The 17,831-nt window shown below is 36.4% G+C and overlaps 2 protein-coding genes across 2 annotated transcripts; both read right to left on the bottom strand.

Annotated features, from left to right (window-relative positions):
* Positions 1 to 3,913: 3,913 nt before the first annotated feature.
* Positions 3,914 to 6,861, bottom strand: LOC113333956 (pentatricopeptide repeat-containing protein At5g15300-like). Its single transcript, XM_026580316.1, has 2 exons — positions 5,019 to 6,861; positions 3,914 to 4,764 (listed from the first exon to the last, which is right to left on the bottom strand). The coding sequence occupies exon 1, from the start codon at positions 6,801 to 6,803 to the stop codon at positions 5,172 to 5,174; it is 1,632 nt and encodes a 543-aa protein (XP_026436101.1). The 5' UTR covers positions 6,804 to 6,861; the 3' UTR covers positions 3,914 to 4,764; positions 5,019 to 5,171.
* LOC113334066 lies at positions 6,860 to 7,789 on the bottom strand. The gene is made up of 2 exons (XM_026580411.1): positions 7,113 to 7,789; positions 6,860 to 6,920 (listed from the first exon to the last, which is right to left on the bottom strand). The coding sequence occupies exons 1-2, from the start codon at positions 7,787 to 7,789 to the stop codon at positions 6,860 to 6,862; spliced, it is 738 nt and encodes a 245-aa protein (XP_026436196.1).
* Positions 7,790 to 17,831: the final 10,042 nt, after the last annotated feature.

A 17,831-nucleotide genomic window follows, 5' to 3' on the forward strand; every position in this document is an offset into this window, starting at 1 on the left:
TTATGCTAATAAGTTACGCAATTATGCATAGTTGCTTTTTCTGCATAACAAGTTATGCAAATAAGCTATACAGTTCAGCATGTTTGATTTTATTGCATAAGCAGTTATGCATAATAAGCTACGCAGTTCAGCATGTTTGATTTTACTGCATAAGCAGTTATGCATAATAAGCTACGCAGTTCAACATGTTTGATTTTACTGCATAACAAGTTATGCATAATAAGCTACGCAGTTATGCATAGTTGCTTTTACTGCATAACGAGTTATGCACATTATGTTTCCTGCGTAACATATGTTATTTAAAAGTAAAACAAATGACTTATTATAGATGCATACCAGACAATTCCTTTTTCTCTTTCACAGAATCTTCCTTTTCCTTCATTGTAAACTCAATCAGTGGTCTTTCACTATCTGTTTCTCCATTTTCAAATTCAACATCAACAAGTAAAAATGGTGTTAAAATCAAAGAAAAAGAAAGTGATAAATGGAGAAGAAATTAAAATAAAAGGATAGATAAGGGATCCTACAGGATTAAAAAAAATAAATTCAAAAAAAACAAAATCAAACACTGACAGATGAAGCTAATGATAAATCTCACCGGGTTTTTTCTGTTTCTTCGACTTCATTTTTCCTTTTTCCATTTTGGTTCTACTGAATTCTAGGGTTAATGTTTTTTAGAGTTTGAAATTGATTTTTAGGGTTTGATCAACTTCAATAATCAATCATCCGTTACAGTGTTTATGGAGGAATATGAATAGAAAAACAGAAAACTGAGAAGAACGGATGAAGAAAAAATGAGAAGAAGAGAAAAAAAATGGTCAGACCGTTTTTGGGAGTTAATAAAACCGTTGACGGGTAATTGAGGAACTCTTCACGTTTTTAATGATTTTAAATAATGTTGGGCGCGACTGTAGGGAAAAGTAATTCTGGGCCTGGCGATAAGAAAAAAAAGAATTCGGGACCTGCGCCTAAGTTCCCCAAGGCGTTAGGATTCAGTAAAGTTGCCTCAGAAAATAAGAACAGCAACAACTCAGTCCTACAGTAGTTACGGCGGCGCATAGCTACCTCCATTAACCATCTTCTTCGTCAACACCACTATCATCTTCCGTACCACCAGCATCACCAATGGTTTATAAATGGTATCAGTTTTGCGTCTCATACATCCTGGAGTGAGGGGAAATGGTCGGATTTGGGTATTTGGTATCGGAGGAATCGGAAATTGGGTTATTATATTGTTGGATAAAAATGTTATTCGGTATCAACTTCTTGCATATATGAAGTGTAAGTATCAAATAAATACTAAAATCAGTTTCCAATTTGATTTTTTAATTGCTGATTTTAATTAATTCATCTCTCTGTATTGCAGAATTTTGGTACATAGATCAAATGTATTGATTGCAAGAATTAGGCATGGGTGGTCTAGACTTCACCGAGTAAGTAACTTCATAGTTCTTTTTTTGTGTATCTGCAAAAGCTTACAGTGTGGTTAGATGATTGAGAACTTTCGGATATAAAACAGTCCAAATTGTTGCATCCCAAATGTACTCCATTCAGGAGGGCACTGTCAAACAATGTTGCTTCCGAGTTTTATAGTACATTGGATGCAACTGGGTTTCTGGTCCAACTGAATTTCTTTGCTCTGATGACGCTCTTATCACACTTTGTTGTTCAGTTATATCATGAAAAACTATTCGTATCTTCTTGAAATTGTTCCGTGAACTTATATTATATCATGACTTTACAGGGGGTACAGAGATGCTCAAAACCTGGAATGCTATAGCTTCAAATGTGTCGAATTGGGATGCTTGGAGAAAGCAAGTGATTAATGAGATCAAATTTTAGTTGAAAAGGCTTAAAGAAAGTGCTTGTGATGCTGATGACATAATGGACCCCTTGAGATCAACTTATAGTTTAAAAAGCTAAAAGTCAGTGCTTGCAATGCTGATGGCATTTTGGATGAGTTCTCCTAAGAAACCTCTTGCATCTACCCACCAATAGAAACAGCTCTGAGACTTGAAGTATATGTGATTTTGCCTCATCCTGCAATTTCATTTCAAGCTGGCTACAAGATTTGCAGATATTGACATAAAACTAGAGGTTCAGACACTGATGTAGTTTTCTGATTGCCATGATGACATCTACTCTCATTAGTAAGTTCATATTCTTCTCATTTTCATTTATTTATGTCCATTTTCAGCTGTTTCTGATTTCATCCTCGGTAACAAATTGCTGTGAGGATTTTTTTCCCATGAGTATTGTTTGACTTATCCATTACACCGAGTCTGAGTATGTAATGTAACTAGTTTAAATTTAACGTTCAACATGTACACTAGGAAGTTCTTTGTAATCTGAAACATAGAGCAGAAGGATGTTGTGCTCCTTCCTGCTATATATATTTGAATTAGAATATGGCGAAGAAACTGCTCCTATCAAACTATGTTGCCTCCGAGTTGTTTCATGTTTTGGATGCAACTGAGTTTCCAGCTAAATTTGTTTGATCTCTTTTTCTTCAATTAATTATTTTTTTGAAAATTATTCATCTTCCAGAGATTGTTCCGTGAACAAAAATTATATCACGACTTATATTTTCTGCCCATATGCAGACGAACATGGAACGCAATACCTTACAGATGATTCTTCCTAAAATTGTGATGTTGTCTCTTGCGTCTAAGCCGATAGAGGCAGTTTGAAGTATATGTGATTTCTTCTCATCCCCCAAGTTCGTTTCGAGGTGGGTAGATTTTTTTTTTTAAACACAAAATTAGAGGTTCTGCCAATGATATAGTTATCAGGTTTCCACAATGACTTCTCTTCTCATCAGTAAGTCTAATTTTCTTATTTCATGATTTTCGCCAAATTTTACTTGATTCTTGAGAATGGTTCGAGTATAGTTCGACTTCTTAATACACCAAGTCTCAGAATGTACTAATGTAACTAGCTTTGATTTTAATCCACCTTGTACACTAGGAAGCTCTTGCTTAATCTGGAACATAGAGTAGAGGGATATATAATTTTGATGTTAATTACTTCTCTAGGTATGAATGGAGGAATGGAAATGACACCTCAATGTCAATGGCCTTGGCTTCGACCAAGTGCTGGTTCATATGGAAGGAGAGATGCCTCAGAATTTTTGAGGACAAAATCAGATCTCCCACCCAATTAGCTATGGCCATTTTGAATCATTTTGCATACTGGCATCCAGATTAAATCTCCAACCAAAACAGACAGTCGAAACAGCAAAACTGGATCCGTTTTGTCTTGCGCAATTGGACAGGAACATTTGGAGGAGCCGAACTGGGCAATTTCAGATCAGCAGAAGAGGCAGAAGCAGCTTCAGGCAGTTAAATGGGCCAAACAAAGAAATCTTCAAAAATCTGGTCATTTATGGGGATAACCCATCTACTATTCTACATCTACAAGGAAAGAAAAGTGCAATTCAGTGGCAAAGCAAGACAATCTTAGTTCAAGCTAGAAGTCTGGCAGACAGTAAAATCTCTTTTTTGGGTTTTCAGTTTGATGATAGAAAGGCGAACGGGGTAGGAGATATACTTGCTAAGAAACTTCTACATCAACAGTTCTTATGATGATTCAGCACCAGTTTTTTTAATTCCTAGTTTAACTTTTGACATTGTCAAAGCTTTAAATGTTTCTACTTTCAACAACTGTGTTGTAACAAGAACAGAATAAACTTATCCAACTGATTCAGTCATTGTTGGGACATCTCATATGGATTTGATCCCAAACGAGCCTGAATCTAGCAGATTAGTTAATTCTATGTAAGTTTGTTTGGCTTTCAATCTATCTCACTTTCAATAAAAAAAGCTTTGGTCATAAACAAGTTGGGGTAGGCAAAAAAAAACAAAAAACACAATGACACTGAGCTATAAGGGCAGTTCTTGAAAGCTTCGCAGGTTCTACTCACAAATAGACATCAGTACGCCAACATTCGAAATCTGACGAGATGTAGACAAAAAAACTCCTCCAGTTATGCGATTAACCACAGCTTTATTGTTGTGCCACCAATTTTCTGGTATAATGACGATATAAATAATCAGAAGTAATTGCTTTATTTCAGCTGTATCAGAATTCAGAAGTTCAAAAAGCATAGCTAACAACCAGAAAGAGATGGCAAAATTCTGACAGTTTCAAGGATGATTTTTAAGGGTTAGACATTGCAGGATGATCAAAGAGATGGCAAAATTATGGTGATCAGTTGGATTTAGGGAACAACACCATAAAAAAATCAGCTCTTCAATCATCTTCATGCAAGCCCCACAAAAAAATGATGGCCAAAGCACTTTCATTACATGAAAGATGAAAGTAACAGTTATCTACAATGCCTAGAACACACATCTGAGCAAGTAATCAAGTATCCCGCAAAGAAGTACTGATTCTCCTCGATGTCCAGAGCCTCATCTTCTGCTACTAGAAGGTCTACTGAATTAGGAGTACCGGGTCTCCTTCCACCGGCTCTGGCTCTCCTTCGCTGTCAGACTCTTCAGCTTCATCTTTAACTGGTTCTTGACACCCGTAAGAATCAAGAAAGTCAAATTATTCCTTCAACCACTGTTGTTCCTTTTCTTCATAAGGTTTCTAGCATTGTTTCTTTTTATCACTGGCCAAACCTCTGTTGTTTTGCTCGATATACAAATTCGCTCTCATTTTCTTCCGCAGGCAACAGCCTCATACCAGCGCCGCATTATTTGACAGATAAATGCTGAATCTGAATCTGGATCTGGTGACAGATAAATGCTGAATCTGGATCTGGTGCAATAAATATTTGCAACAAATTTAGTTTAGATCCTTTTGGAATGAGGATATAAGTCCAGCAAAAGGCAGTGCAATCAACCGCCTCTTATAATGGGAACAAAGGATTCTCAATCTGTGGCATAGGCAAATGATCATCATATCTACCAACTAATGAAACAATGAACGTCTGCAAATTTCAGCTGATCAACTCAGATTTCTCGGTTTTATAGAAAAACCATCAAATGTTTTAACCCAACAGACCAGATTACCTGGATATCGACATTTTTGTTCCATCCAGTCTCCATAAGCTCAATGGAATTTCAGAAAACTGTTCCGTCCAGTCTCCATAAGTGCAATCGGATTTCTGAAAACTGGATGGTATGCACTTGTGTGCAGTATCCCTATAACCCTTGGAAGTATAATCAAAGATTATGGCTTCTTGAAGTCGCCGTGGATTTTGAATCAAATAAAAAATGCATTAGTTCCTTGTTATCAGTCTCAATTAGGGTACAACCAGTTTCTTTCTTCACTCCTCTATCTTCCATCAACTTCCTTACACTCTGTGCACCTTCCCATTGACCTTCTGATGCATATATATTTGACAACAACACAAAATCTCCACTTTGATCATGTCTGGATGCCAGAAGTTGCTCGTTTGCACGTTTACCCAGCTCAGCATTACCATGTATCCTACAAGCAGCAAGCAAAGTCCTCCAAATTATAGGGTTTGGTACAACGTCCAGCAGTTCTGCAAATTCAAATGCTTCTTCAAGTAGCCCTGCTCGTCCTAACATGTCTACCATACAACCATAGTGCCTCAAGTTAGGCTCTATTCCATATTGAATTCTCATAAGCTCAAAATACTTACGGCCCTTTTCGGTCATCCCACCATGACTACAAGCAACTAATACTCCAATAAATGTGATCTCGTCTGGCTGAGTTTTTTCTCTTTGCATCTCTTCAAACAAATCGATCGACTCCTTAGCATAACCATGTACAGCTAATCCCCCAATAATCGAATTCCACGTCGATGAATCTTTTTCCCTCATCCCCCTAAACACTTCAATTGCTTTCCCAATGTACCCACATTTAGCATACATATCAACAAGCGCATTCCCCAAAACAACACTTAAATTTCTTGACCCCATCCCCGTCATAGAGCGATGTATCCTCTCCCCAATATCCAGACTTCCAGAATCTGTACAAGCAGATAACAAACTCAGCATTGTCACTTCATCTGGCTGTTCTCCTGCAATTCTCATCTCCTCAAACATCTCGAAAGCTTTTTCATAAGACTCAGCAAGAACATAACCTGCAATCATCGCATTCCAAGTAACCACATCTCGTTGGGGGACTTCATCAAAGAGTTTCCTCGCTCTCTCCATATTCCCACACTTGACATATCCCGTAATCATAACATTCCAAGAAACCATATCTCTTGTAGGCATTTCATCAAATAACTGCCTAGCAATTTCCAATTCTCCTCTTCTGGCATATCCAGCTGTTAAAGCCGAATAGGCAACTACATCCCTGTTCCCTGATCCCTCAAAAAGAACCCCTGCCACCTTCAAATCCCCACATTTTGCATTAAGATGGATCAAAGTATTTCTCACAAAAGTATCCGATTCTAAACAGATTTTTACAACTTTCCCATGGATTTGATTGCCCATCTGAATCCAAGAAAGTTTTGTGCAAGCTTTAAGAACAAAAGGGTAAGTGTAATTATCTGGTTGAATGTCTTTTTGAATCATCTGTTTATAAAGACATACGGATTTGATAGGTTTAGAACTCTGAGCTGAACCTCTAATCATAGTATTCCAAATGAAAAGATCTGGTTCGGTAATTTGATCAAACAGTTTATGAGCATAATCCATACTTCCTGATAAACCAACAGAACATGTATATATTAACTCTCTAAGGGAATATGGGTTTGAATTGAATCCCTTGATTATCATCAAACCTTGGATTTGTTTAAGTTTTCTGAAACTTGTACATCTTTGCCATAAATTCGACCGTTGATTATGGTTGGAATTACTGACACTTTTCCTGATCATCACTCACAACTTGAACCAGAGAAAAAGGAAATGGCTGTTTAATGAAATTTTTGTTCTTATTTTTCTGTTGGTGTAGGCTTGGGCTTTTGTGCATGAAGGGTTTTTAGCATATTAGGCCTATATAGTAGCAGTATAGCAGTGTGATTAGCATTGCATTATCTCTATGATTACGAGGGCTATTTACTTAATATTTTTTATTTTGACATGATCAAAATTTTTTTTTTGAGCAAAGAATGAAAATATATTGATGGAGAAAAAACAGTACAAACAGACTCTAACTGGTTAATAAACAAAAAAAAAAGAAAAAACATCAAACCAGGGATTCCCATATAAGAATCCTGTTCTAAAGCCTGACTTATGATATTTGGTGGATCATCCCACCAAATTTGAAAGTGCACACTAGACCTAGCAAATTTCGCTAGCTTATCAGCTACATGGTTACATAACCTTGTTTGAAAAGAAACTTCACACAACTCTAAACTATGAAATAAAGATCGACACTCCAACAATATATTTTGATCCTCCCATTTGATGCCTTTGACAGTTCCCTTACAACAATTAATTACAGCCTGATTGTCTCCTTCAATGATAACTTGTTTGAATCCTAAATCCTTTATCCATCTGAGAGCTTGAAGGCGGACAAGATTTTCAGCTTGATGGATGTCCCTTGCTACTGCTGAGTATGCCATGGCCCCCAAGAATTTCCCTGTATGATCACGAAAGATTAAGGAAAAACCAGCATTAGAATTTTTATCTTTAACTGAAGCATCAATGTTTAGTTTCAACCAATTGACAGGTGGTTTCTTCCAATGGTTAGGAACAATGCAGTCCCTAGATTTAACAGAGAGATTTGAGTTAGAGAAAGAATGTATGCAATGCCTTATTATATGAATTATGCTATTAGGATGATGCATTTTATTCTCAAATACTCTCTCACATATGGCTATCCAGATATGCCAAAGGGTGCAGGCAGCAAGACAAGCCATATCTTTATTCTCAGCTTCTAAAGAGTTGTTGTTGCAGAACCAGGAAACTATCCAATCTGTAACAGAATTTTTCTCTTTTAAAGATTGTAAGAGGGAGGCAGATATTCCAAACCATATGACTTCAGCAAAATGACAATGAAGAAGGAGATGTGTGCTAGTTTCCTCGGAATTAAGACACAAAAGACACAGCTGATCCATATTGTTGTTTTTGCTGAATAGTTTTGTTTTAACTAGAAGAGTATCTTGGCAGCATTTCCATAAAAACATTTGGATTTTGTGAGGTACTTCCATATGCCACAATTTAAGCCAACCTTTACCTTCCATTTGATGAATATTGGATACACCAACACTGTTCTTAGACAACTCATTATATACAGATTTGACATGATCAATAGAGAGTTAAAGAGACCCACCATTTCTCTTTGTTTACCATTTTTATACCTAACGTTGAAGATAGTAAGATAACTACTAAGTCTCTCCAATCAAATATCTCCAAACCCTAGACCAATAAACAAGAAGGATAACTGCAGAAAACTGAAAGATTAAAAGAGAAATTAGTAAATTGATCAGGTGCAAGTAGAAGGGAGATTTATGTCTTATGTTGGAAATTAAGCACACTTTTTCTAATATTAATTTCAAAAGAAGAGTTTGTTTTCATTTTTCTTTTTCTCGGTTGTTTCTCTAAAAAATACAAATTAATAGTTGTTGTATAGTATTTACCTTGTCCGGTCTAGTTGTGTATCATCTGAATTAGTTTTGCACTCGTCAATTCTAACATTGTGCTTTCTTCCAACAGTGATGCTACTCAACAAAGTTCAATCTAGTCAACTGGCAAAAAGTTATGGTGTGCATCCAATAGTAGTGCATTTAGCAAATGCTTGATTCTGTTTGAAAAAGTACCATCTTCTATGTTAATTATTCACTTTTATATTGTCTTAGTGATCATTCTCTTATGATCACCCAATGGCTTTCCACCACCATCAGTGCACTCTTTGGAAGATTGATAAGGGAAAATAGTGAACAATGTTCAAACATAAGCCATCATTTGGAGGAAGCAAAAATGTATTGAAATCAATACAATGGGCGTTAAGCACAATCCATAAGAAAATAAGTCAACTATGAAACCGAAACATAGGAAAATTCGAAGTTTATTTCATAAACCAAAAGCAAGATAAAAAATTAATTCTTTTCATCATTAAATAACACAAAGAGATTCATCAATCAAAACAAATATTACAATCAAAACTATCGATATGAATGACATATATTTTATAAATAAAAAGTTATCATTAAGTTATATTGTGGTGGAGTACTTAACGAAAGAAAATATATTTGTTTATTGGTATTATTATCTTATTTATTAGTATTATTATTTAGAACGGGCACCTAGCTCAGCTGGTCATCGTCGTTTCCCAAAGTTTCATGCGTTCCAGGAGGTCCCAGGTTTGAGTCCACAAGGGTGTAATATTGCAGAAATTAACATGGAAGGTAGAGTTAGTTTACCCCCTTGTGACACAATCTCAGCCGCCATCCGCTTCGGCTCCTTTGGCTAGGTTACCCATGAGGCTCGCTGGTAGGCTAGCACAACAACCTGTTCAATTAATGTAGTAGTATGTCGTTGGAGCTTAGCTTGTTAGGCTTCCAACTAGTTTCATGTAATAATCGTTATTCAATAAAAATAATATTATAGTTAATTAAGTTATTTTCATTTATTAAGAATATTTTAGTAATATAATTATTTATGTAGGGATTTATTAGTTTAGAAATATCTCTTATTTTAGGTAATAAGTATTTTGATAGTTTAGGAAATATGGGAAGAGTTATCTATATAAAGAGCTCTTTATTTTAATATTAAAGTAGTGTTTCCCTCGAGAGTGGTATCTCGGAAACACGTGGTTTTAGTGTTTATTCTATTCAACGCTTCCGCCATGCATCATATTGATAGTTTTGAATATACTACACGAATATTGATGTTAATCAACAGTCGATTAATTGGTTCCAATTTAATCTTTAGACTACAATTAAACTTAGATCCATCTTTTCAGAGATCATCTTCTAGATCCCCAAACTTTTCGGGGCATTCTTCCTCAAAATCACGACTGAATTCCCGTGTATGATTGTCGATACCTTGATTATGTTCACGGTCTAAAACATTAACCTTACATCTAACGTTTCGAGCATACTACCCATTACATGTTCCAAGTTTAATCAGCTTCCTTTGGTTAGGGATAACATATCTTAGTAATTCGTCTGTTTGTAACGAGCTTCAACAATACTGATGAGAATCTGACGAAGATTGAAAATATCAATCTTAATATTAACCTATTTTGAACAAGAAGATCTGTCACTCCTGCTTGTGATGATACAGCCTCGTCTGAACTTTTTCTGTCTACACTCAAATTTCTTGACATGATTATCAAGATTAAAAGTTTCTTTGTAAACTTTCTTACTCAAAATCTTAGAATTTTAGTTTGAGATCTTGTTTGAGGATGCATCTTCTCTTATGAACTCTTTTAGATAAAATCTGAAGAGTCTGATACATGCATCTTTTTGTTATGCCAGAGGAAAGATAAGCATTCATCAAACATAGGCACCAGCCTTGTATAAAAAGATTTCTGCGATAAGTCTGGCGAAATTCAAAAATGAGTTTTTTTATATGCTAATTTAATTTCTATATACACACTTTATTTTTTTCGAATCAATAAGTTAAAAAACGAAAGCAGTTCATATGGCTGAACTTGTGGTTCTTCTTATCACGTCATAAGAGGCTTTTAAAATAAGAGAAGATAAAATCCTTTATAGAAACAGATACAAACTTCATAAGATTTAAACATTATACAAAAGTACATCGTTTGGAAAGGATATATGATATATCCTTTTTACACAAGCTCTAGATATCTTTAGTGAAGAAGATTTAATAATTTTATTTCAAAAATACTCACTCCGTACCTATTATATAAGAGGATTTTTGAATTTTCTTTGTACCAATAGATAGGCGGAGTCCTATCTTCAAGATGAATTTTCTCACAAATACCTTTATTTATTGTACATAGAAAATTGTGTTAGTAATAAGACAAAAGGTAAAACAAAAAAAAAAACATGAAAAATGATGAATTCAAGGTAATTGGTCTCTCCACCTATATATATAGCACGAAGGGAGTAGTATTTTTTAAGGAACTTTTCGTTTCAATTTCTCTCTCCACAAACCAAGTTAACCAAGTTGTAGCACACAAACTGAATCTCAAATTTTATGACATGTAAATTAAACAACTCATCCCGCGAGCAAATGGTGTGGATGGCGCGATGCGCCTATCACGGTCCTAAATTGCCATTTGAAGTGTCTCAACATTTCTTTCTCCTAGTGTTTTCAGTGAAACAAAGCTGTTGATGTGTGATAACGGTACCACATGATTCCAGTTGTTATCTTTCGGTACCCATATTTTTGTTGCAGTTTCGGTGTTTAAGTTAAAGCAGATGATCTCCTGTGTATAATGAATTAAGAGTCCACTCCCCTTTGTAAGAGCAAATAACCTATCCAGTGCCATCCTTTCTTCTCCCGGGGTCCATATTATACCAAGCTCTTTGATCCAACTTCGAAATTCTTTCTTGTCCTCTTTATTCTCCTTCAAAATCCACAAGTCAAAAGCCTCTTCATACTCATTAGGAAAATAATAATTTTCATGAACCAGACACAAACAACTTTTCATAACACAAAGTCTACTATTCCTGTCTAGAGTGCCAAATCTAAATCGATGAGGAGGCGGGGTAGGCACCAAGTGGAATTCCTCGTGTGCCAAATCAAACGCTACAATCGCCCCTGATCGTTCTTCAAACTAATGAAGAGATCCCTTCACACAAACACTATAGGGAAAATAATTACTAGGTTCTAGAAAAAAATTGGTATTTCCTGCACTTCTCCACCTGCCACTCCCAAGTGTATATATCTCAACTAGTCCGCTGCTTGGGGCTGGTTTCTCTGTTGGGATTGGGGATATTTTACTCGAGGCACCAATATAGGAGATTCTAACAACTTTGTACTCTTTAGTTTGAGGATGGTAGCCAAAACCACATATAATACGAACACCCATATCATTTGATTCCCCCTTGTCGATGCATATTGCTGGAAGGTTCACGAATTCTCTGGTAATGAGATTACATATGTACGATGGATCGTCAACACAAGTGTCTATAGTGTACGATCCGTCAATTTCAGAAATACAAATCCCCTTATAATCTCCAGGGGCTGATAAACAGATTATTCCATTACTAGAACCAACCAAAGCATACGTGCATACTGGAAGTTTGAGGTTGATCATCCTTCTGCGGTATACTGGTTGTTCTTCATAGTGTCGTCCTCATGGTACCGTCATGATTCTGGTCTTGCCGCACCAGATGTTGAGAAGCAAAGTGTGGTGTATTAGCATGAAGCCGTATGAGATTTCTCCAAGATATGCATACTAGTTTACAATCTAATACCGGCTCAGCTGATAACCTAGAAAATATAGATGTTGGCCATCTCTACCTCCACCTAAAAGAATTTCGTTATCCTTTATATACCCCCGGACACTATTTTCTTCGATCATATTTTAGGAAAATTAGGGTTGTGCTACTAAAATGATCAAATTACCCTCGCATGCGGGCTTCAGAGGTCAAAACATTTAACAGTCCATAGGTTCAAGTAATTCACGCATGAGTTGTGTTGCCAAGTTCGTTTACTTAATTGAAAGCAAATATGGATGTCATCATCCTAATTTGTTTCTGAAATATAAAAATATAATCCTCTTATGCGTCTCTATATATAGGAGGTAAGAAGAAAAATATCGAGAGTAGCCAATATTCACTCACGTTCCTTCTAGGTCTGACAGAAACCTTTTTGGTGTTATATCGGATTGATGGAGTGTCTTCATGATGATGTAAGGTTAGAAATCTTTTCTCATCTTCCCCCGGAGCAACTTTTGAAGTGCAAACTTGTTTGCAAAAATTGGGAAAATCTCCTCTCGCATCAAAAAGTAGGTCTCCTTATTCTGATTCAACCATCCCCCAATAATAGAAACCTTCAGCTCACTTTGGAGATTATGAAGAAATTTTTAGTATGAGTAGTTCCAGCGGGGAGGAGTTTACATACAATAACCTTACAAAGATCAATCATTCTGTCATCAACAAGAGGATAGTTGGTTCTTGCAATGGTTTGGTTTGCTTTAATGTAGCCCATTACGGAGTCGATGATCCTGTCTACATCTGCAATCCTATCACTACCGAATATATAAACCTTCCGCGGTTAAAGAATAAAAATGCCTGTGTAGCTAGTGGGTTCGGCTACCATTCTGTGATTGACAAGTACAAGGTTGTTCGAATCCACTATCCAATAAGATATTGTAATGGAGGAGTCTTATTTCCAGATGGGTTAGTCGAGGGTATATACGCTTGGGAGCGGTACAGGATGGAGAAGCATAGGAGAAGTCACCTACGAATTGTCCAGCAGGTGTGGTGTTCTTGCAAACGGATCACTCTACTGGCTAGACTACAAGCAAAAAAGTATCATGGCTTTTGATTTGGCAGATGAACGACGGCTCCCAACGGTACCACAATGTTTCACCGGTAATAAAAAGGCCATGTATGATATCAAGGTGTTGGGAGGAAACTTATGTCTTGTTCATGCAGAGCCATGTCAGCCTATAGACATATGGTCCTTTAAAAAGAAAACGGATAGCGGCGATGCTAAAGATGAAAAGTATCGATCTTGGAGCTGGAGTTTAGAGTTTCGAATACCATGTTCACTCCTCGATATGAAGTTTTATTTATACGAGCCATTTGCTCTTACGAAGAACAACGAGGTTTTGTTGCGGGTAGATGGTTCGGGTATTTATCGTTACGACAAGAAAACTCAAAGCTTAATAGAAGTTGTGAGTGAAGATCATACGGTGAGTTTCTTTCAAGGAATCCCACACATGAACAGCCATATTTCGATGAAAGCTCTAGGTGAAAAGTTTAAGAGTAGAATCCATCAAAAGAAAGGAAAAGAAAAGCCGGTAAAGGATAAGATAAATTCATAGAGAATTCCCCACTTTATTTTTCCTTCTGATTCTCTCATTTACCTGGGGTCTGTACTCAATAAATCTCTTCTACCTGACAAAGTTGATGTTAATTGTATTTTCTTTCTCAACTTGTTATGAGTTTTTTGATTTTACATCTCTATTTATATTTCCTTTCTTTACTAATTTTACATATCTCATTATAATTTGCTTAGTGAAGTCACAATTTCCAGCTATTCTTGATAATTTTACATCTCACTATATTTTCTTTCTTTAGTAATTCTTTTCCGGCATAATTGAATTACAGAATAATTCAGTACGGCGAAACAACAGTGTACTAAATGTCAAACCAATACTTTGACTTCCTTTCCTTCAAATGAAGCCGGGAACTCCTAGAGCGCATTCAAATGAGAACTCCTCTATTTTTAGTAAGAAATAGAGAGTTTGGGTATCGCAGGAATTGAATTGTTGATGAATGAGTTAACGGGTACGTGCAGACAGCTTCTTCAACAATTCTGGCCTTTGCTCCAATTGTTAGAATACGGGCATCCAACTCAAAACCAATTGGCAATGAGTGGAGATCCCATAGGATTATAAATCGCAGGATCTTGATTGCCCATACAATATGGGACTAATAGTCTCAACACGCCCCCTCACGTGTAGCCTCGTTGGGTCTAACACGTGGACAATTAAATCGGGTGACGCGGAGTAAAGGCGCGGTCAAATAACTCGTCGCAAATAGCCTGCTCTGATACCATGTTAGAATACGGGCATCCAACTCAAAACCAATTGGCAATGAGTGGAGAGGCCCATAGAATTATAAATCGCAGGATCTTAATTTCCCAGACAATATGGGACTAATAGTCTCAACACCAATACTGAAATTTCAAACCTTGTATCGTGCAGTTCTTTACTTTCGCCGAAATTTATCGCTTTGATCGTAGTTGCCGTTGTAGTAGTGATACTTCTTGCAGTCATCTTGGTATTGGTTGCCATAAAAAGTATATATAAGCGAAGAGAAGACAATGAAGAAGATTCTTTAACATGGAAGGTGATACAATTTCAGAGATTAGTGGACTTCATTGAATCACAGATTTTGTAGGGTTTAACAAAAAACAATTTGATTCGGGGTGGCGGCTGTGGGGAAGTATACAAGGTTTCCATTGATCATCCAGATAAGTCTGTTGCGGATAAGAAGATTTCAAGATGTTAGGGTTCTAAACCCAAACAAAGAGATGATTAACATAAACTTGAGTAAAACGTAGACAAATTCAAGAAGAATTAACCATTTTGATTTGGGTAAGCAACCTCAAAGTGATAAAAAGATTGAAAAAAGAATTGTATATTGATTGAATGCCTTAAACAAACTCGAGTTCTGAGTATTTATAGCTAAACTAGCTTGTATAGCAAGCAAAACTAATTAAAGAAAGTACGTAACTAACTATAGATTAAAATAAAGCAATTGTTCTAGAATTATATCTTGAGAAGGAACTGGCATCGCAACATCCCACGCCGCTTGAAAAATGACTTGCCCTCAAGCCTGAAATGCAGGGAAACGAACAAGAAGTTCATCAACATCTTCCCAAGTGGCATCTTCCTTTGAGTGATTCTTCCACTGAACTAACCATTTGGTTCCAGCATATGCTCCTTTTTTGTACATCCTTCGCTCCAAAATAATATCTGGTTCCCATTTATCGTAGTCAATAACAGTGGGAAAGACTGGTTCAATAGTTGTAGCAGATCCAAGCTTAAGTTTAAGTTGAGAAACGTGAAATACTAGATGAATGCGACTAGTAGCTGGTAACTCTAGTTTATAAGCAATAGGTCCAATCTTTTCCAAAACTCGAAATGGACCATAAAATTTTGGTGAAAGCTTAGAGAAAGACTGATGCGCTGCAGTTGTTTGTCTATTAGGTTGCAGACGAAGATAGAAAAAATCATTAACTTCAAAGTTTCTCTCTGTACGATGAGAATCCGCATAAGTTTTCATCCGAGTTTGAGCATCAGTTAAGTGAGATTTCAGTTTGCCCATCAGTTTTTGGGTGATATGCTGAACTCCGACACAACTGAGTGTTTTGTAATTCAAAGAAAGCTTCCCAAAAATTGCTCATAAATATTGGATTCCTATCACTTGTGATTGTCTTGGGCATACCATGTAGTCGTACCACTTCTTTCACAAAAACATCAGCAATGGTGCTGGCAGAATAAGGATGTGACAATGGTATAAAATGGGCATACTTAGTTAAACGATCTACAACAACTAAGACAGAATTTTTTCTATTTGAATTTAGAAAACCATCAATAAAGTCCATTGAAATATCCAACCAAACATCCGCAGGTATGGGTAGAGGTTGTAAAAGCCCAGGAGGAGCTAAGGCTTCTGACTTATTGCGTTGGCAAATATCACAATGAATAATAAAGTCTTTGATGGTTTGTTTCATACCTTTCCAGTGAAAATTGAGCTGCAGGCGTTTGAACGTACGTAGAAATCCAGAGTGACCACCAAGAGGAGAAGAATGAAATTCATGAAGTAGTTTCGTACACCAAGTAGAGGAAGGAGCTACTACAACTCGCCCTTTATAATGAAGAATACCATCCTTATAAGAATATTTTGACTCCCTATCTGTAGACCGCTTAAGTTTGTTGATAAGAGCACCCAATTCCGGATCATTATGACATTCAACAATGATTTCATTAATTCCCTCAAACACATGAGCAGTGATTGATAGTAAGTGAATGTCACCTAACCTTGAAAGTGCATCTGCGGCTTTATTTGAAGATCCACTCCCATAAATAATTTCATAGTCATAGCCAATGAGTTTAGATAACCATTTCTGCTGCTCAATAGAAGATAATCTTTGCTCCAAGAAGTATTTTAAACTTCTATGATCTGTGTAAGTTTTAAAGTGGCGTCCAAGTAAATAAGGTCTCCACTTTTGCACTGAAGATACAATGTCTAACATCTCCTTATCATGGGTGGACAAATTCAAGTTTTTTCCTGATAATGGTTTGTTATAAAATGCAATAGGTTTACTAGCTTGCATTAGCACTCCTCCTAAACCATTCCCAGATGCATCGCATTCCAAATAAAACTCCTTAGAAAAATCTGCCAATGCTAAGACAAGAGTAGTAGTTAAAGCCAATTTCAACTTATTGAAGGTTTGTGTAGCTTCATCACTCCAAGTAAAAGAATCTTTCTTCAAGAATTTAGTCAGTGCAGCACTAATTTTCCCATAATCACGCACAAACTTGATATAATACCCTGCTAAACCCAAGAATCCTCTGAGATCTTTAATTATAGAAGGAATGGGCCAATGTGTAATGACTGAAATTTTATCAGATTCTACTGCAATCCCATCAGCTGAAACAATGTGACCCAAATAGCTGATTGATGTTCTAGAAAATTCAAACTTAGATTCCTTGAGAAATAACTTGTTTGTTCTAAGTAGTTGAAAAACAAGTTGTAAATGTTGAATATGTTCAGACATGGAATTGCTATACTCAAGATATCATCAAAAAAGACAAGAACAAACTTGTGAAGATAAGGTCGAAATATATCATTCATTAAGCTCTGGAATGTTTCAGGGGTCGTAGATAAACCAAACGGCATTACTAGAAACTCGTAATGGCCATCATGAGTCTGGGAAAGCTGTTTTTCAATGTCTGAGTCAAAAACTCTTATTTGATGATACCCAAAACGCATATCCACCTTTGAAAAAACCTTTTTACTATGTAGATAATCTATCAAATCATCAACTACAGGAATGGGGAATCTATATTTAACAGTAACCTTGTTTGATGCTCGATAGTCGACACACATACGCCAAGTATCGTCTTTTTTACGTACCAACAATACTGGGGAAGAATAAGGGCTAGAGCTTTGTCTAATAAACCATGTTTTTTGAAGTTCTTTCACTATTTTCTCAATTTCCTCTTTTTGAAAGTGGGGATATCGATATGGTCTAACATTAATAGGAGTAGTGTTTGGCAGTAGGGGAATATGGTGATCA

Source organism: Papaver somniferum, unplaced genomic scaffold (genome assembly GCF_003573695.1).
Source record: "Papaver somniferum cultivar HN1 unplaced genomic scaffold, ASM357369v1 unplaced-scaffold_135, whole genome shotgun sequence".
NCBI classification, from domain to species: domain Eukaryota; kingdom Viridiplantae; phylum Streptophyta; class Magnoliopsida; order Ranunculales; family Papaveraceae; genus Papaver; species Papaver somniferum.